Consider the following 24,097-nt stretch of genomic DNA (forward strand, 5'->3'; position numbering starts at 1 on the left):
GAATCAAATTTTCTTAACTCATTTTGAAAACGGTGATTCTTAAAGACATGTGACATAAATTAGCAAACATACAGATCATGATTAATTAATTATAATTAAGACCAGTCACCATGACAAAATTTGCTTTAATTTATGTTGTAAACACTAGTATGAGTTTATTACTGAACTGGTAGCTTTTAAAACATTGACAGTACAAATTTGAATACATCCACATGAGAAAATTAGAATAATTAACTTTTAGGTTATTATTTTAACCTTAGCAACATATGACCAGCTGAAATTTAGGTTTATAGAATCAAGGCATTGGTTAAGGTTTTATTTGGGCATATAGTAACATCATCACCTAATACTAGCGATATCAATACCAGGAATGGCTTATCAACCAAAACTATCAACTAAAATTATACCATGTAATTTTTTTTTTTTAAATGAAAACAAAATTGTATTGATTATATATATTACTTAAAACAGAAATGAAATAATTGTTTACTTAAATACTATTCCACCCTAGCCTAATATAGAGATTTTGAACACTAAGAACCTACAATGTAACATGAAGGGCTGAGATAAAAAAAAAAAAAACATCACATATGATCCTGCATTAAAAGTACTCAACTCATACTTACAATAATACTATAAAATGATATTTATATCACACATATAAAGTTACTACACTGAAACAGCTGTTAAGAGTCACACTGGTCTAGATGGTTCACACTAGTTTATAGTTTAATATAGACACACTTCATCACACTATAAAACTGATGGTTTAAAAAACACAATCTTTTTATAAAAAAGCAGTGGTATGACAATGTAGTGTGGTATTCATATTTTATATTGATTTTAGGGTCAGGATTAGGGTTAGAGTCTGGTAGGGTCAGGGCTATGGTTAGGATTTTGTCTAGGGTCAGGATTAGAGCTAAGACAAGGAGTAGGGTAAAGGTTAGGTATATGGTCTGAGGAATGATTATGGTTAGGGTTATGGTTAGAATGATGGTATGGGCTAAGGTTAGGTTTGTTGTTAGACCAGGACTGTGGTCAGGGTTATGGTTAGAATGATAGTGTGGGCTGGGACCAGAGCCATGGTTAGGATTGGGAAAGCAATACTATAATTTTAAAAAAACATCAATTTATCCTGCCAAATATTAAATACCAAAATATTCATCACAGTCTCACTCATGCAGAAATATAAATAAATATTTAAAAAAAAAAAAACAAATTTTATCAATCTCTGTAACCATGTCAAGAAGTCCAAGATTTAAAATAAATTTTGAGAAATGAGAGATTTTGTTTTTAAAAAAAAAAAAACAACAACAATGCTGGCTAAAGATTTAAAAAGGAAGAAAGCAGTTCATTGAGTTGTCTGTATTTAGCAAACTTTAACAATAGGAACACTGGATACATACAAGACAATCTTTGGGTTCAAAGGTAGCAACTAATGTAAATAATACTTGTCAGAATAATTCTTAGATTGTTTTATCTAAATGGTCAATTATAATGCTATTAAACATAATATACAGAGATAAAAACATTTTTAAAAACAAATTAGGGTGGGGAGAGGTTCAATAATTTAAAGAGCAAAATAAAAGAGGTGCAAAAAAAAACAAATAATTGCTTTGAACATGACAATATGTGGCAAAAATTGACAAACATATTTTTATTTAATTAATATGTGATCTTAAGTTATCTGAACTGTTTTGAAATAACAAGGTGATTTTTTTTAAAATCTGAACAGAATAACAAAAGGTTTTATATTTCCACAGAACTACGGAAAGAACAGACGCCTATCATTTAGGATGGCATTAGTTCACAGCTAGTTAAAATTCTGATTAGTAGCTGAATGAAAAATAGAAATTTATTGTGATAAACCATACAAATCAGAACATTTTAACCCCATTACCACTGAACAGTAGATTGAAAACATATTAATTTTATTCAATGAACCACTGAGTTGATCAAAAACATGTTACTTAATAGTTTATTGATAAACATCAATTTTATCCTATGTATGATCTATTGAGTAGTTTATTGATAAACATCAATTTAATCTGATGTATGATCCATTTAATAGTTGATTGATAAACATCAATTTTACCACAAGCTCATTTACTGATGGTCAAATAAAATAAAGAACAAATATTGTATTGTATAGACATCCATAGTTATTTCAATGCCCAGTTACAATCTCAAACAGCAGTAAAAAAAAAAAAATAACTACTGTCTACCAATAAAAGTAAAGATTATGTGTGTGTAAATCTTAGTTAAAGAAATGTGTCTGACAAATGGAATGTTACCATGACAACATTAATTTATTCAAGTCTGAGTATAGTTATATAAGAATAAATTTTAAATACCTAAAAACAAAATTAAATTAAAAAACAAAATTAAATCAAAAAACAAAAAACAAAAACAGTATTGCAACAGTAGTGGATTTTATAATATAGAACTAATTTCAAATGAAGTGAATTATTATAAGCAGGCATTTCTTTACTAACTATCAATCTTTCTTAAACTTCTTAGTAATATCCTTTAAAATTGCTTTTACATAAGGAACAAGTGGATCTATTTGGTTTTATTTAAAACACTGACAATCAGAATATATTTGGAGAAGACAACGCTTGCGATGAAGCCATCCAAAGAGATCATTCAGAGTATTACGGCATATGAGATGTCATATTGGCTTTAACGGTGAAGATTTTAAACTTCTTAAATTAAAACGACATATTGGACAGTGCTACTTGCCAATATAAAAATCATTTCAAAAAACATTTTGAAATCCCAAAAGAAAGTGAAAACTTATTTAATTCATTAATTATCTCAAGTTAACAAACAGGTTGTTTTTTAAAAATTATTTTATTCAATGGAGACAGATTGTGTTTCTATCCAAAACTATTCAGCAAAATGAGCAAAAACTATTTTTATTTAAAAACACCACAGTTCAAAACAGGCGATATTTTAAAAATGTGGGAATATATGAAACAAGTGTGCTTTTTGAATAGACAAACAAACAAAAATTAATGCCAGCATATCCAGTTTACCATATAAATAAATAACACAAGTATTAATTAATATCTTGAGTATGATTGGCCATTTGAAAATATATTGAAAATAAAAAATTTGTTTTTAGTTCTTTTATCACTAATTTAAAATAAACATTGAAAAGAATAATGCTTCAGTTGTTTAAAAAAAATTCTATTATTTTTCAACAAACAAAAACGTATACATGAAATTATAACTTTGCGAGCAGCGCTGCAAATGCTGGTTTTTGGTAAACATATAAAAATGTCTTTATGACAATAAACTTTATTTTATAAAATGCCTCAAAATGTGTATGTTGGCTATGCCTCAAGCTTTAATTAACCCACTTTAAATATTACCAAGTGTCCTTAATATATGAAAAGAAATTGTGATAAATAGATAATTTAAAATTTCACACTTTTATTTTTACTACACAGTTATAATGCAGGTTTTTTTTTATGAGTCTCTATTTATTATTTTTGTGATCTATTAAATGTTTTCTTAGATCAGATGTGAAAATAAATGTGTATACTCAGCAGTGAAATAAAACAGTACTTTGTTTAAAAATAATGCTGACAGATTGTCAACTATTTATTTGATAATTTGCATACACAAACTTATTATGGGTAGTGTTTCCTCAGGCCTATCCCATTCTGAAATGGATATCTAAGGTTTAAAAAATAAGTTATACTTTAGAGACTAGGTATACAATGAATGATAAAAAAGCATATTTATGTAAGTGCCTAAAGTCGTACAGCATTATAAATTACGTTGTCTACACCCCCGTGGCGTATCCCTATCAACACATACGTCACACAGCTGATTAAACAGAAATAAAGAAACAGGGGGTAAACACACATGCACGTAAACACAACAAACAAGAACACAACCCAAAACAGAACTACACAATTCAGACGTTTCTTCAGCGCAAAATCAGCGTACTGGACCGTGTCATCGTCCAGCGCAAGGTTATCCTCCCCGGTCTCAAACTTCTTCACCTGGTAAAAGTTCCTCAGCCTGACCTCCTTCTCCTTCCAAAGATTGATTAACCATGTGGAGAGTTCCTCGTCTGTGTCAGGGATGGTCTCAATAGGATAATCCTTGACATAGAAATGAATCTCTTCAGGGAATTCACCTTTAAGGGTCTGTAATTCACTTTGGATGATGTTTTTAGGGTATGCAACAGTTACATCTAAAATGGAGTCTAGAATTTTACCTGCAGAAACGAAAGATGAATAAAATATGAATCTAAGATTAAAGCATGTCACATGCGACTAAAGTATAAGAAGCTCTAACATGATTTGGGGACGGAGTGGTCTAGTGGTAGAGAGCTGGACTGCTAACCCGTAAGTCTCGATTTCGAATCCGGGTTCAAATCAGTAGACCGTCCCTGAGTCCACCCAACTCTGATGGGTACCTAACTTACGTTAGGGAACGTAAAGGCGGCTGGGCATAGTGCTGACCACACTATCTCTTCATATGCCGAGGTCACAGAAACAAGTGAACTCTACTTCACTTGCCCCATAGACCGTCAGGTTTGAAAGGGAAACTTTACTACTTTACTTGCATGATTTGTGTCATTTGGTACCTCTGTAATGCAATGTTTAATAGTTTTCGCCATTGTTGAAATTAACAAAAGAGTAGTTGAAGAGTAAAGAAAATATTTAAAATGAACCTATTTAGTTATGTAATGGCTAAACGTGGTAGTGTGTAGCAAATATTTTTCTAAATAAAAGACAAATAAATATATTAATCATAAATTTTCTTCTGATTATTTTCACGTTTTACCAGAATTTTTTTTCACTTAATTTTTTTCAGTACTCTTGTGGCAAAGCATCTCAAATCTTTTTACCCATTTATTGAAAACCCATACACTACTGATATAAATTAATCGTAAATGAATGCCCACTGAACAGCATTCCAAACAGTGTAAAAAAAATGCTGTTTTGCGATTGGTTTTACAAAAACAATTTTTATAAAATACAAAATCAACCGAACAAGAAAACTACAAGAAGTAAACACAATGAAAATGGCTGCTCTAGTGATATCATGACATAGATTTACAGTTAAAAACTTGGATTTTGAAAAACAATGAATTAAATAGAAAAACTTGGAAATGTTGTCAGTCTGAAAGAGTTGATATGATAGTGAATATCTAAGAAAACAACATAATTTGAAAGAAGGTTAATGTAGAAGAAAACTACAAACCTTTCTTCATTTCTTTGACAAAATGTATAAAACCAGTCACCCTTGGGTGCAGCACATATTCATAACGAGGGAGCCCCTCCTTGTCTGCAAACTTATTGCTTCTACCTATAGCATTGGGACACATGTCTGTGCCCTCAGGAAACAGCAGGAACTGAAAACATTAAGGTGTAGACTTTAAACAGAGCTCTGATGACAACTGTATGTTCACTACATGATTGTTAGTTATCTTAAAGGCAGAGGTTAAACGAGGCAGCAATAAAGTATTTACTTTACAAGCTTTCTAGCATACAGTTAGGGAGTTGATTTAAGTAGAATCTTGCCCAATCTTTACCTGTGGTTTAGAGTGAACTTGTGAGAAGTAATGGATGCCATTCGATATATGATCTTTATCTTCATCCCATTTTCTGTTTAAAAATAAGAACCCTGCACACTGCATAGCCCATCCTTTTAAAAACACCAACAAAAAATTTCTGATTTTAACTTTAAGACCAAGAATTTACATATCTACAAAATTATTACAAATGGTAGCTGCAGTGAGGTTAATTCAATTAGTAATAAAACAGAAACGTTTATAGTATTTGTAACTGTCTTTAACTTGTGAGATAACTACCACTATCTGTTCTATTACCAATACAAAATGAATACAATTATCAAAACAACCAATGCTCAACATGTAGAAAAGACAAACTATATAATTAATTGCAAATAGTTGTAATTACACAATCACTTACCAGCACCGGGGAATTTTTTCAGGGAAGCTTTCAGTGAGATTCTGTACTCATCTATTGCACTGTACCGACACAGGTAGGACATGAGGAAGAGCCAGTCTAGGCGAGTGCGATGGTTGGATAGTATGAGAGAGCTAGTGCCAAGAAGAGAAGGGTTGCCTTTGATTTTAATCTTCACTCCCATTAAAATTTCATACATCGCCTGGAAGTTTAAAAAAAAAAGCTTTTATGTACATTTTTATAAATAGAATTAATTTTTAATATTTTTAAAAATAGAATTTGGGTTTTCAAAGATTAGTCATACCCACATATTTTTATTGCTGGTATAGCTTTGTAAGTAAGCACTATAAGTTAGCTTTGGGTTTAAGTATCACTAATAAAGATATTATACAATCCTAGCTCAATAATGAGCTATCAAGAACTAAAATTTTAATTGTGTCAATCTTTGTTGGCAATACTTTTTCTGAAATTTGATAATGCCAATATTTTATGCAAGTGTGAAGAATATTAAACTTTAAAAAATCTTGGACTTCTTAAAAATAATTCAGCTTGCTTTACTAGCTTGACATATTACTGACTTGTTAGAAAGAATGTGGTACTTTCCTTCGTATTTCATTTTTATTTGATACACATTACTGTACAAATACTATAACTGATTCACTAATCATTCCCAATTTTATAAATGAAAATTTCTTAAAATATTCCTATTTAAATTATTGTTGTATAGGCCTAGTATTCGTTTTTTTTTTAAGTTGAAAGCTTACAGTCCCTTATCTCTGCATCAGGATATATCTGTATTTGTAAACCATAATAATAAATGAATAAGGAAACAGAAACATACAGCTGTTGGAAATTAAAATAATATTGGCTTTTTTTTCCTTTGTATATAAAAACTTTTACTGACTTTTTATTTTGCTGAAAAATTTGTGAGGCAAGTGGAACAAGGTACAATATCTTGAAATTTTGTACAGCAATTCTGAAAATGCTGGGAGTTTATTTTTTTAAGGCACAACACATGACATTATACATGCTTGATATGTGGCTTGACCTATTTTAACTATTTAAATAAGATTGTTCATAGGGGGCGGGCTCATTCTGTTAAGGATACAAAGGGGTGACTCGAAATATCAACAAAGCAGACTGGTCTTTTGTAACAATAATATTTAATGCCAATAGCCTAATTGTAATTGTCGTTTTTTATTAGGATATTCCTATATTTTTAAGCAAGTAAAATATTACTATTTGACTAGCCTACTTAATTATAATATTATAATAAATTGATACTTAGACAACTTGTTACTGATGAAAACCACCCTTTAAATTTACATCAAGAGTAGGCCTAATTAATAATTATAGTAATAATTATAGTATTGTATAGTGGTAGCGGAGCGGAATCGATTGATTTTCAGCTTTATGCCACACATAAGCCGCCTACTTAGGAAAGTATCTTTACCATATTCTAAGCTACTACTAATAAATAAATTAGATCTAGTGACCTACCACTGCTAAAAGAAACCAGAGCTTGATAAGGGAATCCATCATTCTTCGACTAAGCTTAGGACTCAGGAAGATAACTGGCAATGTTGGGGTAACCATTACTATGGTCCCCATTGTGCTGGTGAGGAATAACATGCATGCTAGCATGCTTCCATACACTAAGTTACTGAAACTCATTTTTCCTAATGTTGCCTAGTCTTAAAGATATTTTATTTCTTCCGAACCGCCCCACCTAAAAAATTACAAAACAAATGAAAAAAGGATGGTCTTTTTAACTTTTTATTCAATTCCAATCAAATGTTAATACTAGAATATATTATTAGACCATATTTTTACATATAACTAGTGCATATTTTGGACAAAATGTGTTTCTAAAGTTAGACTTGCATTGTTTGTGTGAGAAAAGCATTAACAAAATAAATGTACAGGTCTCCTACACCTAAACACTACGATGACACTATCTGATTAGCAACTCAAGATAACTGAACTTCCACTAAAGAGAGTATACTAAATAACCGAAGATACAGAAGATAGTAGATCTAGCTAGACTCTTACAGTATAACAGTGATTTAGCCTACAGATTCTAGGCTTATTTGTTTGTTTGTTGTTTTTTTTTTTGGGTTTTTTTGTTTTTTCGTGTATATTTTTTTCAGGTTCCAGTTGTTGTATATTAAATTATAGTCCCTAGCGAGGGCGGTTCCGGGTTCGAGTCCAACGGCCCTGAGTCCACCCAACTGTGATGAGCACCTGACTCACGCAGTGTTTCTTTCAAGCCCATAGAATGTATTTAGTTAATGTATACTTTTCCCCCTCTGGAAATTTACCCCCCCCCCGCACCAGTAGAAAAATGTCTGAAATAAACACTGGACTCACTATAGATAGGGAAACCCATGCGGCTGGGCATAGTGCTAACCACAATATCGCGCCATATGCCGAGGTAATTGAAACAGATTAGCCTAACTCTACTTCATGGCGATGATGATTATACAGAATATGTGGATACTACTGGCAATGAACAATTATGTGATGTATAAGTAGACCTAATAGTCAAAAACTATAGTGCTATGACACTACACGCCTACATATTTTAAATTGGCTGAAAGCAGTGTTTCTTCCAGACTTTTTTCTCCGGGGGAGGGCACGTGAAATTTTCGGGGGGGGGGGGTGGGAGGCGGTAGACTTTCTTCGGGGGGGGGGGACACTGTTAAAAGTATATATTTTCTATATAAATTATATACATTTCATTTCGCTCGGGGGGGGGGGGGGGCGGTAAAAAAAATTTCGGGAGGGGCTTCGCCCCCCCCCCCCCCCGAAGAGATGCCTAGAAGAAACTCTGGCTGAAAGCTATCCAGGGGGGTGGCGGACACTGTTAAAAGTTTATATTTTCTACATAAATTCCATTTCGACGAGGGGCGGTAGATTTTCTTCTTGGGGGGGGGGGGGGGGGCGGAGCCCACCCCTGAAAAGATGTCTGGAAGAAACTCTGAGGCTAATTAATGTCATGCTTAAGCCATAAAAACATCTTAGGGCCATACAATTAGGGGAACATTGCTGAAGCCGAACTATCTTCCCTCGCCAACCGACTTATTAACACTCGGCAGTTTATTTGACTCTGTTCCATTATACTGTATCAAATTACCTGCAAGCTTAGTAGCAATTACTAATACTATTAACTATTTATTAGGCCTATTAACGTAATTTTTTAATCCATGTCTAATAATACAAAGAGAGAGTATTAAAGCATTTCATGAAACTTAATTGTAGGACTTATTATATTATAAATATTTAGGTTGTCCAGACGTTGTTTTTTTTTTAAATAAATTTCACATGTAACTTTTACTGCCCACAGCAGAGTTTCTTCCAGGCATCTCTTCGCCCCCCCGAACGAAATGAAATTTATATAATTTATATAGAAAATATATACTTTTAACAGTGTCCGCCCCCCCCCCCCCCCCCCCGAAGAAAGTTTACCGCCCCCCGAAGATTTCAAGTGCCCCCCCCCCCCCCCCCCCCCCCGGAGAAAAAAGTCTGGAAGAAACACTGGCCCACAGGTCTACCTACAAATGTTTTAAAAATTTATTTCGATTAATACCTAACGCCTTTTCATTGAATTGTTTTGAAGAAATTACAAAGGCGTTATAGGGGGGGGGGGGAATAAAAATCGGACTTTAAAAAATAATTTTGAAGGCATCCGACATCCATAATAATATAATATATCAAATACGAACAGGAATTTTTTGTCTTCATTCGGTATTTAAATTGTACTTTTTAAAGTTGCAGTCTACTGGAGTGTTTACAAACATTTCACCACGTACCTTTTCATTGATGACATGTCACTGCACTAGACAGACTATTTATTTACTTTACCGATTCATAAGCTGAAAGTAATGTATAGGCGTAAGTCTTGATTAAATTAATAAATTAGGCCTAATTATAATTACTAGGCCAACACATTTCTATAGTAAACAAATTAAATATCACCAAGCCTTCTTGCTTAGAGTTCCAGATGACTTCAGATTTGAAGATTTCTTCAGATCAGATGCGTCTGCTGCATAGCATAACAAACATTACTCGAGCATTCTATGATTCTAACAAGCTGCAGTTTACCATCTTACATCAATTAGATCTAGATCAGTAATGATGAGTTAGAATTTCATTCTTCAAAACAAAAATGTTTCTAATAGGCCTAATAATTTATTAATTAATAATTAGCCTAATATAAAATATTGATAATTTTATCGGCCAACTTAGTACTTACTGTTACTTACAGGCTATTCTTGATTAGTTTAGTAGTGTACTGATTACTTAATAAATAACTATTGTACTATTGTGCTATAGGGTACTATTACTAATACAGTATTATATTAGGCCCTACTTATTTAATATTTATTGAATATAGATAGGCCTAGGCCCATTTAAACTAAAAGTCTATAACTATAGATAGTTTAGATAGAGTTAGAGGCCGTATGCCGTATACTCCGTATAGAGTATAGGGCCTACTAAAAGTACTAGATCTATATTCATTATTGTTGACATGGATTAATTAATATAGTAATTATTAATTAATACACACCTCTACTTAATACTTTTTTTCTTAATATTAATTTAATACTTATTAATTAGTAAATTAGCCTAATTTATTATGTTTTATTTATTTAATTGTATTAAATAGCCTATAGGGCCTACCTATAGAATAAAATTAATGTTTGGTTACTTATGAGACCATCATACTCATAGCTCATTCAATCAATGTATTCAAGTTTAACAAATTAAAATTTTATTTTGTCCAGGTTGGCCATTGACTGGTTGAAGTCAGGAACATGAATGTAATAACAATGTGACTCACAACACATAACCTTTATCAGGTTCCTCATGTTCAATCAATACTGACTGTTGAATTCAGTATGTAGATTATTATCCCATATCTTAGGCCTACTATTATGAATTTTTTAAATTTTATAGCCTAGTTTCAAGCTTTGCTTCGTAATAATCATTATTTAAAATGTTCTTCAAATCAGTGGTTGGATGTTAAAAAAATAAAGCCTTTTAGTCAGTAACCAATGGCTGGAATTCCGAAAAAAAAGACAGAGGCTGACTGTTCCCATCAGGAGAGACAAGATGAAGAATTCCAGGTTTTAGAATCTATCTATGCTGAGGCTCTTGAAGACTTGAGAAAAAAATCTGCCTGGAAGGTAAATTGTTTTCCAGTTTTGCATATCAGGAAATGAAAAAAAAAGGTTGCCATTTTAAAGATTATTTCATCCTACCTTAATTTATAATTAAACTTTAACATGTGTCTTGTAATAAGCAAGACTTTACATGTTTTGTAAATACTAGAATAAATAGTAACTTTGCTAAAAAAAATATATTTTGATGAGCATGGATTAAAAACATTTGTTCTACAATTATACATAATATTCAGTTTAGGTGTGTTTTATATTATTGGTAAAATATTTTTATGTTCATTGTTCTTATCTCACGAAAATATTATGTTCTTATCTCTGTTAAGGTTGCTAGGCCACTTGAGCTGAAACTGACTTTGAAGCCTCAGCAGAGCATGGGTGGAGGAAATCCCATATACACACAAATTGATATGACTGTTAAATGTTCGCCGTCATACCCTGATGTGTATGTATTTTTTAACAGACAAATTCTTAGAAAATTATCTATTTTAACCTGGTGTCACATGTTATTGTCTTTTCTTAAGAAAAATTGCAACCACCATATTTCAGCCATTAACTTCACACATAAATGAGCGTCTAACATATTGTTATGAGGTATTTTAGTGATTAGGTCAAAAGATAGTATGCAATGAAGCAAGTTGTAAAATATATTTTAATATTCAAATAATTTCAGGGCACCTGAGATTCTCCTCACAAACTCAAAAGGACTTTCTAATCAGTTGGTTGCTGAACTTAAAACGAGACTGGAAAAAGAGGCTTCACAACTAGTTGGAGAGGTAGTTCTATTTTTTCTACTGCTGGTAGGGAACACAGAGAAAGCTTACTAAAATTACATATGTATTAAACAAAAGAATGCCTTTCTATTAAGGGATGGCTGCAATAGATCAGTATGAAAAAGTAATAACTAATTTTAGAACCAACTGATGCTTTAAGAACTCTGGAATTATTTTGCACAGCAAAGTCAAATTCCCAATCTGAAAAGTATTAAATGTGGTACTTAAAGCATAACATTTCTATGCATTTAAAAAAATATATTTTTATTTGGTAATTTTGAGAGCTGAATGGTTTGTAGTCTGTTCATAGATAAAAATAAGTTCTTTTTTTGTCCTCTCACCATGACTTACCAATCTGTTGAGATACTCCTTACGAGTTAGGTGGGATTTTTGCATTATTTATACTTAGAACCTTATGGCTAATAATACTGCACTTCACAGTAAAACCACACTATAAAGTTTAATTTTCAATGGATTAAGGACAGTCAGTATAATAATTATAGTATTTAGCATGATTTATAACACATTTGAAAAAAAACAAAATGTAATGCTAGGCTGTATTTTGTAGGTGATGATCTGGCAGCTGGCCAATTCTGTGGAAGTCTTCCTTCATGAGCACAACAAACCCCCGTCACAGTCTTTCTATGATCAGATGATCAGCAATAACAGGCAGCAGGAGGAAAGAAATAAGGAATTGGAGAGGCTCAAAGAAGAACAAAAGGTATGATTGTCTTTCTTCTTCTTCATTCTTAATTTTTAGTGTTGGAAGGGATCGAGCCTTATCTGCCAGGGGGTTTGAACTCGAGACTTGGTATGATTGTTATAATTAGGAATTAGTGAAAGAAATATTAATTTTCTTTAATTCTAGAAATAGTTCTTTCTCTTGGTTTAATCAACTTTTTATAAACACAAGTTCAATTTGAAATTTCTGTTCTATTTTCAATGCTTAAACTGAATTCTGATTTTATTTAAGTTTAAATTTAGGTTTTTACCACAGTGGTTGTGTGGGTTTTTTTTATTATACAGATTGTTGTGCTCTTGTTTCCAGATTTATAAAGTTTGTGAATTGGTTTAATACATTTTACTATTTACTTAGCATCACAAACATCAGTGTATTGATCATCATCAGTTAGATTGAAAGTTGACAAACATACAGTTGTGTATGACATTAATTTTAGTATATATTTTTAGATGTCATTATAATTTTACTATTTTTAATTCTAATCCAGAGGCTAGAAATGGAACAGGAGATCCTGAAAAGACAAGAGTTTTTTAAAAATGAGACCAGGAGAAGAAAAGAAGATCATAAAAATGTTAGTTCTTATGTAGTTCTTGTTTAGAAAAGAAATGTAGTAATTGTCTAACATTTCATACATAGTCAGTGTAGTGTTTAGACTAATAAATATTTGCCATTTCAAGATTACTAATTCAAACTTTAAGACTAGTTTATTGCGCTAAGCTATATACACTTTACATTTTATTGTTTACGTTAATTAAGTTTTTGATCCTTGTCCAGGCTGAAGCAATAAATTTACACCTGGGTTCTCCTAAGCCGGTTGTCATGTTGTCTGCATCTCCACCATCTCCCCATCCCAGATCAGTGTCACCTGTTGCTCAAAATAAACCAGGACCTCATGTCATGTCTGCACCCATTCCAGTTGCACAGAGGAGACGGTACGCACAATTTGTGCTTTTGTTTTTAAAAGCATCACAGCGTTACTTACTTGCATGTTTTTAAAATCTACCAAGATTATCTTTACTACATAGTTTTCTTAATATGTGAACACTGAAGGGTCATGCAACAGTCTGACATTGCACAGTGGTCTTCAATGTCCATGTGTAATTTTTCTCTCTGGGGTGTGCGGGTGTGTTCTGGGGGCCACAGTCGAATTTGCATCTTGTAGATTTTCTGTTTTCTACAATATAACATCCTAGAGTTAAACGTATACGGTTTAATAGGCTCTTCATAAATATTTTATCGGTTCAGTAATTTGGCTTCAGTGGTTGTTTATATTTTATTTCTTTAGCATTAAATGGTATTAGTGCTACCCTTTTTTTAATTACTCTTTTAAAATACTCATTCTATTTTATTTTTAAAATACATATGTCTCCACAAACAGGATTTGAAAATTAAAATCATGGTCTAAAATGTACGTCATACTATTTAGTTTTGACACTTAACACAATTTTTTTTTTAAAGTTGGCATATTTTTATTTTAAAATATTATGAACAATTTGATCCGCAGTAAAACAAGCACAAAAAGAAATGAGGATGATGATTCTGGCACAAGCCCATCATGTAAAGATCATGCAATGGGTGTGTCTGTGTTGACATTCACCAATAACAGAATGGACAGAGTCATAAACAGAGGAAGATGTTTAGGTATTTTAAAAGTTGGAATTAGCTAATGAAACAAATATTGTGAATATTCAACTGAGGTGGACTGTGTATTATTAGTCACAGTTGAAGTGAGATGTCTGTATGTTATGGGTCACAGTAGGAATGAGATTTAGTTTAAATATTTTTTTAAATTTCTTAAAAAAAACTTAATTGTATGACTGTGCCATTTTTGTTTTCTTAACTTGAAACTTGATGCGGCATTGTGTGTGATACAGGTCACAGCAGCAGTGGAAGTACAATGTATGCTGGGATGGATATGGCCAGTGGTGAGCTAGTGGCTGTTGGGGAATGGACTCTGAAGTGGAGGCACTTCACCAAGAAAGCTAGTAGTGTAGATAAAGAGGAGGACTCGGAGGGGGCCTCACACCTTAAGCAGGTAGATAACTCTCTCGTTACACACAAGCAAAGATAGATGACTCCTGTTACACAAAGCAAAGATAGATAACTCCTGTTACACACAAGCAAAGATAGATAGGTCTGTAATACACATGAGCTTATGTGCTGCTAATTTTAAGGTGGAATCTGGGATAGAGTATTTGTTTTATTGTTGCAGTCATTGTTTCGGCACATTATTTTCAATGTGAGTGATTGTTTTTAAAAAGGTTAGAAAACAAGGTTGACAAAAGCTATTCTTTTTTAAATTAATTTTTTTTAATACTTTTTGATTACTGATTTAAGAAACATTTTCTTTTCAATTATATATAAAATACATCAAAAGCCTAATTAATCATTATAAAAGTTTAATCATTACCTACTGCTTTCCTTAAATATTTTAGGTATTGAGCATTGAACAAGAACTTATAGCTTTACTGAGGTTAAGTCACACAAATCTCATTCATTAAATATTTTAGGTACTGAGGTTAAGTCACACAAATCTCATTCATTAAATATTTCAGGTATTGAGCATTGAACAAGAACTAATAGCTTTACTGAGGTTAAGTCACACAAATCTCATTCATTAAATATTTCAGGTATTGAGCATTGAACAAGAACTAATAGCTTTACTGAGGTTAAGTCACACAAATCTCATTCATTAAATATTTCAGGTATTGAGCATTGAACAAGAACTTATAACTTTACTGAGGTTAAGTCACACAAATCTCATTCATTAAATATTTCAGGTATTGAGCATTGAACAAGAACTTATAGCTTTACTGAGGTTAAGTCACACAAATCTCATTCATTAAATATTTTAGGTACTGAGGTTAAGTCACACAAATCTCATTCATTAAATATTTCAGGTATTGAGCATTGAACAAGAACTTATAGCTTTACTGAGGTTAAGTCACACAAATCTCATTCATTAAATATTTCAGGTATTGAGCATTGAACAAGAACTAATAGCTTTACTGAGGTTAAGTCACACAAATCTCATTCATTAAATATTTCAGGTATTGAGCATTGAACAAGAACTTATAGCTTTACTGAGGTTAAGTCACACAAATCTCATTCATTAAATATTTCAGGTATTGAGCATTGAACAAGAACTTATAGCTTTACTGAGGTTAAGTCACACAAATCTCATTCATTAAATATTTCAGGTATTGAGCATTGAACAAGAACTAATAGCTTTACTGAGGTTAAGTCACACAAATCTCATTCATTAAATATTTCAGGTATTGAGCATTGAACAAGAACTAATAGCTTTACTGAGGTTAAGTCACACAAATCTCATTCATTAAATATTTCAGGTATTGAGCATTGAACAAGAACTTATAACTTTACTGAGGTTAAGTCACACAAATCTCATTCATTAAATATTTCAGGTATTGAGCATTGAACAAGAACTTATAGCTTTACTGAGGTTAAGTCACACAAATCTCATTCATTAAATATTTTAGGTACTGAGGTTAAGTCACACAAATCTCATTCATTAAATATTTCAGGTATTGAGCATTGAACAAGAACTTATAGCTTTACTGAGGTTAAGTCACACAAATCTCATTCATTAAATATTTCAGGTATTGAGCATTGAACAAGAACTAATAGCTTTACTGAGGTTAAGTCACACAAATCTCATTCATTAAATATTTCAGGTATTGAGCATTGAACAAGAACTTATAGCTTTACTGAGGTTAAGTCACACAAATCTCATTCATTAAATATTTCAGGTATTGAGCATTGAACAAGAACTTATAGCTTTACTGAGGTTAAGTCACACAAATCTCATTCATTAAATATTTCAGGTATTGAGCATTGAACAAGAACTAATAGCTTTACTGAGGTTAAGTCACACAAATCTCATTCATTAAATATTTCAGGTATTGAGCATTGAACAAGAACTAATAGCTTTACTGAGGTTAAGTCACACAAATCTCATTCATTAAATATTTCAGGTATTGAGCATTGAACAAGAACTTATAACTTTACTGAGGTTAAGTCACACAAATCTCATTCATTAAATATTTCAGGTATTGAGCATTGAACAAGAACTTATAGCTTTACTGAGGTTAAGTCACACAAATCTCATTCATTAAATATTTTAGGTACTGAGGTTAAGTCACACAAATCTCATTCATTAAATATTTCAGGTATTGAGCATTGAACAAGAACTTATAGCTTTACTGAGGTTAAGTCACACAAATCTCATTCATTAAATATTTCAGGTATTGAGCATTGAACAAGAACTAATAGCTTTACTGAGGTTAAGTCACACAAATCTCATTCATTAAATATTTCAGGTATTGAGCATTGAACAAGAACTTATAGCTTTACTGAGGTTAAGTCACACAAATCTCATTCATTAAATATTTCAGGTATTGAGCATTGAACAAGAACTTATAGCTTTACTGAGGTTAAGTCACACAAATCTCATTCATTAAATATTTCAGGTATTGAGCATTGAACAAGAACTTATAGCTTTACTGAGGTTAAGTCACACAAATCTCATTCATTAAATATTTCAGGTATTGAGCATTGAACAAGAACTTATAACTTTACTGAGGTTAAGTCACACAAATCTCATTCATTAAATATTTCAGGTATTGAGCATTGAACAAGAACTTATAGCTTTACTGAGGTTAAGTCACACAAATCTCATTCATTAAATATTTCAGGTATTGAGCATTGAACAAGAACTTATAGCTTTACTGAGGTTAAGTCACACAAATCTCATTCATTAAATATTTCAGGTATTGAGCATTGAACAAGAACTTATAGCTTTACTGAGGTTAAGTCACACAAATCTCATTCATTAAATATTTCAGGTATTGAGCATTGAACAAGAACTTATAGCTTTACTGAGGTTAAGTCACACAAATCTCATTCATTAAATATTTCAGGTATTGAGCATTGAACAAGAACTTATAGCTTTACTGAGGTTAAGTCACACAAATCTCATTCATTAAATATTTCAGGTATTGAGCATTGAACAAGAACTTATAGCTTTACTGAGGTTAAGTCACACAAATCTCATTCATTAAATATTTCAGGTATTGAGCATTGAACAAGAACTTATAGCTTTACTGAGGTTAAGTCACACAAATCTCATTCATTAAATATTTCAGGTATTGAGCATTGAACAAGAACTTATAGCTTTACTGAGGTTAAGTCACACAAATCTCATTCATTAAATATTTCAGGTATTGAGCATTAAACAAGAACTTATAGCTTTACTGAGGTTAAGTCACACAAATCTCATTCATTAAATATTTCAGGTATTGAGCATTGAACAAGAACTTATAGCTTTACTGAGGTTAAGTCACACAAATCTCATTCATTAAATATTTCAGGTATTGAGCATTGAACAAGAACTTATAGCTTTACTGAGGTTAAGTCACACAAATCTCATTCATTAAATATTTCAGGTATTGAGCATTGAACAAGAACTTATAGCTTTACTGAGGTTAAGTCACACAAATCTCATTCATTAAATATTTCAGGTATTGAGCATTGAACAAGAACTTATAGCTTTACTGAGGTTAAGTCACACAAATCTCATTCATTAAATATTTCAGGTATTGAGCATTGAATAAGAACTTATAGCTTTACTGAGGTTAAGTCACACAAATCTCATTCATTAAATATTTCAGGTATTGAGCATTGAACAAGAACTTATAGCTTTACTAAGGTTAAGTCACACAAATCTCATTCATTAAATATTTCAGGTATTGAGCATTGAACAAGAACTTATAGCTTTACTGAGGTTAAGTCGCACAAATTTCATTCATTAAATATTTCAGGTATTGAGCATTGAACAAGAACTTATAGCTTTACTGAGGTTAAGTCACACAAATCTCATTCATTAAATATTTCAGGTATTGAGCATTGAACAAGAACTTATAGCTTTACTGAGGTTAAGTCACACAAATCTCATTCATTAAATATTTCAGGTATTGAGCATTGAACAAGAACTTATAGCTTTACTGAGGTTAAGTCACACAAATCTCATTCATTAAATATTTCAGGTATTGAGCATTGAACAAGAACTTATAGCTTTACTGAGGTTAAGTCACACAAATCTCATTCATTAAATATTTCAGGTATTGAGCATTGAACAAGAACTTATAGCTTTACTGAGGTTAAGTCACACAAATCTCATTCATTAAATATTTTAGGTACTGAGGTTAAGTCACACAAATCTCATTCATTAAATATTTCAGGTATTGAGCATTGAACAAGAACTTATAGCTTTACTGAGGTTAAGTCACACAAATCTCATTCATTAAATATTTTAGGTACTGAGGTTAAGTCACACAAATCTCATTCATTAAATATTTCAGGTATTGAGCATTGAACAAGAACTAATAGCTTTACTGAGGTTAAGTCACACAAATCTCATTCATTAAATATTTCAGGTATTGAGCATTGAACAAGAACTTATAGCTTTACTGAGGTTAAGTCACACAAATCTCATTCATTAAATATTTCAGGTATTGAGCATTGAACAAGAACTAATAGCTTTACTGAGGTTAAGTCACACAAATCTCATTCATTAAATATTTCAGGTATTGAGCATTGAACAAGAACTTATAGCTTTACTGAGGTTAAGTCACACAAATCTCATTCATTAAATATTTCAGGTATTGAGCATTGAACAAGAACTTATAGCTTTACTGAGGTTAAGTCACACAAATCTCATTCATTAAATATTTCAGGTATTGAGCATTGAACAAGAACTTATAGCTTTACTGAGGTTAAGTCACACAAATCTCATTCATTAAATATTTCAGGTATTGAGCATTGAACAAGAACTTATAGCTTTACTGAGGTTAAGTCACACAAATCTCATTCATTAAATATTTCAGGTATTGAGCATTGAACAAGAACTTATAGCTTTACTGAGGTTAAGTCGCACAAATTTCATTCATTAAATATTTCAGGTATTGAGCATTGAACAAGAACTTATAGCTTTACTGAGGTTAAGTCACACAAATCTCATTCATTAAATATTTCAGGTATTGAGCATTGAACAAGAACTAATAGCTTTACTGAGGTTAAGTCACACAAATCTCATTCATTAAATATTTCAGGTATTGAGCATTGAACAAGAACTAATAGCTTTACTGAGGTTAAGTCACACAAATCTCATTCATTAAATATTTCAGGTATTGAGCATTGAACAAGAACTTATAGCTTTACTGAGGTTAAGTCACACAAATCTCATTCATTAAATATTTCAGGTATTGAGCATTGAACAAGAACTTATAGCTTTACTGAGGTTAAGTCACACAAATCTCATTCATTAAATATTTCAGGTATTGAGCATTGAACAAGAACTTATAGCTTTACTGAGGTTAAGTCACACAAATCTCATTCATTAAATATTTCAGGTATTGAGCATTGAACAAGAACTTATAGCTTTACTGAGGTTAAGTCACACAAATCTCATTCATTAAATATTTCAGGTATTGAGCATTGAACAAGAACTTATAGCTTTACTGAGGTTAAGTCACACAAATCTCATTCATTAAATATTTCAGGTATTGAGCATTGAACAAGAACTTATAGCTTTACTGAGGTTAAGTCACACAAATCTCATTCATTAAATATTTCAGGTATTGAGCATTGAACAAGAACTTATAGCTTTACTAAGGTTAAGTCACACAAATCTCATTCATTAAATATTTCAGGTATTGAGCATTGAACAAGAACTTATAGCTTTACTGAGGTTAAGTCACACAAATCTCATTCATTAAATATTTCAGGTATTGAGCATTGAACAAGAACTTATAGCTTTACTGAGGTTAAGTCACACAAATCTCATTCATTAAATATTTCAGGTATTGAGCATTGAACAAGAACTTATAGCTTTACTGAGGTTAAGTCACACAAATCTCATTCATTAAATATTTCAGGTATTGAGCATTGAACAAGAACTTATAGCTTTACTGAGGTTAAGTCGCACAAATTTCATTCATTAAATATTTCAGGTATTGAGCATTGAACAAGAACTTATAGCTTTACTGAGGTTAAGTCACACAAATCTCATTCATTAAATATTTCAGGTATTGAGCATTGAACAAGAACTAATAGCTTTACTGAGGTTAAGTCACACAAATCTCATTCATTAAATATTTCAGGTATTGAGCATTGAACAAGAACTAATAGCTTTACTGAGGTTAAGTCACACAAATCTCATTCATTAAATATTTCAGGTATTGAGCATTGAACAAGAACTTATAGCTTTACTGAGGTTAAGTCACACAAATCTCATTCATTAAATATTTCAGGTATTGAGCATTGAACAAGAACTTATAGCTTTACTGAGGTTAAGTCACACAAATCTCATTCATTAAATATTTCAGGTATTGAGCATTGAACAAGAACTTATAGCTTTACTGAGGTTAAGTCACACAAATCTCATTCATTAAATATTTCAGGTATTGAGCATTGAACAAGAACTTATAGCTTTACTGAGGTTAAGTCACACAAATCTCATTCATTAAATATTTCAGGTATTGAGCATTGAACAAGAACTTATAGCTTTACTGAGGTTAAGTCGCACAAATTTCATTCATTAAATATTTCAGGTATTGAGCATTGAACAAGAACTTATAGCTTTACTGAGGTTAAGTCACACAAATCTCATTCATTAAATATTTCAGGTATTGAGCATTGAACAAGAACTAATAGCTTTACTGAGGTTAAGTCACACAAATCTCATTCATTAAATATTTCAGGTATTGAGCATTGAACAAGAACTAATAGCTTTACTGAGGTTAAGTCACACAAATCTCATTCATTAAATATTTCAGGTATTGAGCATTGAACAAGAACTTATAGCTTTACTGAGGTTAAGTCACACAAATCTCATTCATTAAATATTTCAGGTATTGAGCATTGAACAAGAACTTATAGCTTTACTGAGGTTAAGTCACACAAATCTCATTCATTAAATATTTCAGGTATTGAGCATTGAACAAGAACTTATAGCTTTACTGAGGTTAAGTCACACAAATCTCATTCATTAAATATTTCAGGTATTGAGCATTGAACAAGAACTTATAGCTTTACTGAGGTTAAGTCACACAAATCTCATTCATTAAATATTTCAGGTATTGAGCATTGAACAAGAACTTATAGCTTTACTGAGGTTAAGTCACACAAATCTCATTCATTAAATATTTCAGGTATTGAGCATTGAACAAGAACTTATAGCTTTACTGAGGTTAAGTCACACAAATCTCATTCATTAAATATTTCAGGTATTGAGCATTGAACAAGAACTTATAGCTTTACTGAGGTTAAGTCACACAAATCTCATTCATTAAATATTTCAGGTATTGAGCATTGAACAAGAACTTATAGCTTTACTGAGGTTAAGTCACACAAATCTCATTCATTAAATATTTCAGGTATTGAGCATTGAACAAGAACTTATAGCTTTACTAAGGTTAAGTCACACAAATCTCATTCATTAAATATTTCAGGTATTGAGCATTGAACAAGAACTTATAGCTTTACTGAGGTTAAGTCACACAAATCTCATTCATTAAATATTTCAGGTATTGAGCATTGAACAAGAACTTATAGCTTTACTGAGGTTAAGTCACACAAATCTCATTCATTAAATATTTCAGGTATTGAGCATTGAACAAGAACTTATAGCTTTACTGAGGTTAAGTCACACAAATCTCATTCATTAAATATTTCAGGTATTGAGCATTGAACAAGAACTTATAGCTTTACTGAGGTTAAGTCGCACAAATTTCATTCATTAAATATTTCAGGTATTGAGCATTGAACAAGAACTTATAGCTTTACTGAGGTTAAGTCACACAAATCTCATTCATTAAATATTTCAGGTATTGAGCATTGAACAAGAACTAATAGCTTTACTGAGGTTAAGTCACACAAATCTCATTCATTAAATATTTCAGGTATTGAGCATTGAACAAGAACTAATAGCTTTACTGAGGTTAAGTCACACAAATCTCATTCATTAAATATTTCAGGTATTGAGCATTGAACAAGAACTTATAGCTTTACTGAGGTTAAGTCACACAAATCTCATTCATTAAATATTTCAGGTATTGAGCATTGAACAAGAACTTATAGCTTTACTGAGGTTAAGTCACACAAATCTCATTCATTAAATATTTCAGGTATTGAGCATTGAACAAGAACTAATAGCTTTACTGAGGTTAAGTCACACAAATCTCATTCATTAAATATTTCAGGTATTGAGCATTGAACAAGAACTTATAGCTTTACTGAGGTTAAGTCACACAAATCTCATTCATTAAATATTTCAGGTATTGAGCATTGAACAAGAACTAATAGCTTTACTGAGGTTAAGTCACACAAATCTCATTCATTAAATATTTCAGGTATTGAGCATTGAACAAGAACTAATAGCTTTACTGAGGTTAAGTCACACAAATCTCATTCATTAAATATTTCAGGTATTGAGCATTGAACAAGAACTTATAGCTTTACTGAGGTTAAGTCACACAAATCTCATTCATTAAATATTTCAGGTATTGAGCATTGAACAAGAACTAATAGCTTTACTGAGGTTAAGTCACACAAATCTCATTCATTAAATATTTCAGGTATTGAGCATTGAACAAGAACTAATAGCTTTACTGAGGTTAAGTCACACAAATCTCATTCATTAAATATTTCAGGTATTGAGCATTGAACAAGAACTTATAGCTTTACTGAGGTTAAGTCACACAAATCTCATTCATTAAATATTTCAGGTATTGAGCATTGAACAAGAACTTATAGCTTTACTGAGGTTAAGTCACACAAATCTCATTCATTAAATATTTCAGGTATTGAGCATTGAACAAGAACTTATAGCTTTACTGAGGTTAAGTCACACAAATCTCATTCATTAAATATTTCAGGTATTGAGCATTGAACAAGAACTTATAGCTTTACTGAGGTTAAGTCACACAAATCTCATTCATTAAATATTTCAGGTATTGAGCATTGAACAAGAACTTATAGCTTTACTGAGGTTAAGTCACACAAATCTCATTCATTAAATATTTCAGGTATTGAGCATTGAACAAGAACTTATAGCTTTACTGAGGTTAAGTCACACAAATCTCATTCATTAAATATTTCAGGTATTGAGCATTGAACAAGAACTTATAGCTTTACTAAGGTTAAGTCACACAAATCTCATTCATTAAATATTTCAGGTATTGAGCATTGAACAAGAACTTATAGCTTTACTGAGGTTAAGTCACACAAATCTCATTCATTAAATATTTCAGGTATTGAGCATTGAACAAGAACTTATAACTTTACTGAGGTTAAGTCACACAAATCTCATTCATTAAATATTTCAGGTATTGAGCATTGAACAAGAACTTATAGCTTTACTGAGGTTAA

General features: G+C 31.5%; 2 protein-coding genes across 4 annotated transcripts in view; one reads left to right on the forward strand and one right to left on the reverse strand.

Moving 5' to 3' along the window:
- Positions 1-1,206: 1,206 nt before the first annotated feature.
- LOC131930737 (lysocardiolipin acyltransferase 1) lies at positions 1,207-7,930 on the reverse strand. 2 transcript variants are annotated; one of them, XM_059287335.1, is made up of 6 exons: positions 7,839-7,930; positions 7,455-7,683; positions 5,958-6,156; positions 5,558-5,670; positions 5,227-5,377; positions 1,207-4,234 (listed from the first exon to the last, which is right to left on the reverse strand). In XM_059287335.1, exons 2-6 carry the CDS (start codon positions 7,626-7,628, stop codon positions 3,762-3,764), a joined length of 1,110 nt encoding a protein of 369 aa, XP_059143318.1. In that variant the 5' UTR covers positions 7,629-7,683; positions 7,839-7,930; the 3' UTR covers positions 1,207-3,761. The 2 variants fall into 2 exon arrangements, with proteins under 2 accessions (XP_059143318.1, XP_059143317.1); XM_059287334.1 differs by having other exon boundaries at positions 7,455-7,930.
- A 1,808-nt stretch (positions 7,931-9,738) lies between these two features.
- LOC131930738 (eIF-2-alpha kinase GCN2) overlaps positions 9,739-24,097 on the forward strand; it is a 65,106-nt gene continuing 50,747 nt past the window's right edge. Inside the window, exons 1-10 of one of the 2 annotated variants that reach the window (XM_059287336.1) lie at positions 9,739-9,848; positions 10,742-10,853; positions 10,970-11,143; positions 11,461-11,579; positions 11,808-11,910; positions 12,476-12,628; positions 13,137-13,220; positions 13,424-13,581; positions 14,154-14,290; positions 14,524-14,684. In XM_059287336.1, coding sequence (XP_059143319.1) covers positions 11,012-11,143; positions 11,461-11,579; positions 11,808-11,910; positions 12,476-12,628; positions 13,137-13,220; positions 13,424-13,581; positions 14,154-14,290; positions 14,524-14,684 — 1,047 coding nt within the window. In that variant the 5' untranslated portion in view covers positions 9,739-9,848; positions 10,742-10,853; positions 10,970-11,011. The remainder of the gene's footprint in view (positions 9,849-10,741; positions 10,854-10,969; positions 11,144-11,460; positions 11,580-11,807; positions 11,911-12,475; positions 12,629-13,136; positions 13,221-13,423; positions 13,582-14,153; positions 14,291-14,523; positions 14,685-24,097) is intronic. The other variant, XM_059287338.1, reaches the window with a different exon arrangement.

This window comes from Physella acuta, unplaced genomic scaffold, assembly GCF_028476545.2.
Source record: "Physella acuta isolate Inbredline_101_S28 unplaced genomic scaffold, ASM2847654v3 ptg001833l, whole genome shotgun sequence".
Lineage (NCBI taxonomy): Eukaryota > Metazoa > Mollusca > Gastropoda > Physidae > Physella > Physella acuta.

Bases quoted from the DNA above. Each gene is read 5' to 3' on its own strand.
- LOC131930737 (XM_059287335.1), bottom strand. From the start codon at position 7,628: ATGAGTTTCAGTAACTTAGTGTATGGAAGCATGCTAGCATGCATGTTA. The intron at 6,157-7,454 runs GTAGGTCACTAG...TTAAACTTCCAG, and splicing joins TCTGGTTTCTTTTAGCAGTG to GCGATGTATGAAATTTTAAT. The intron at 5,671-5,957 runs GTAAGTGATTGT...TGTTTTTAAAAG, and splicing joins GAAAAAATTCCCCGGTGCTG to GATGGGCTATGCAGTGTGCA.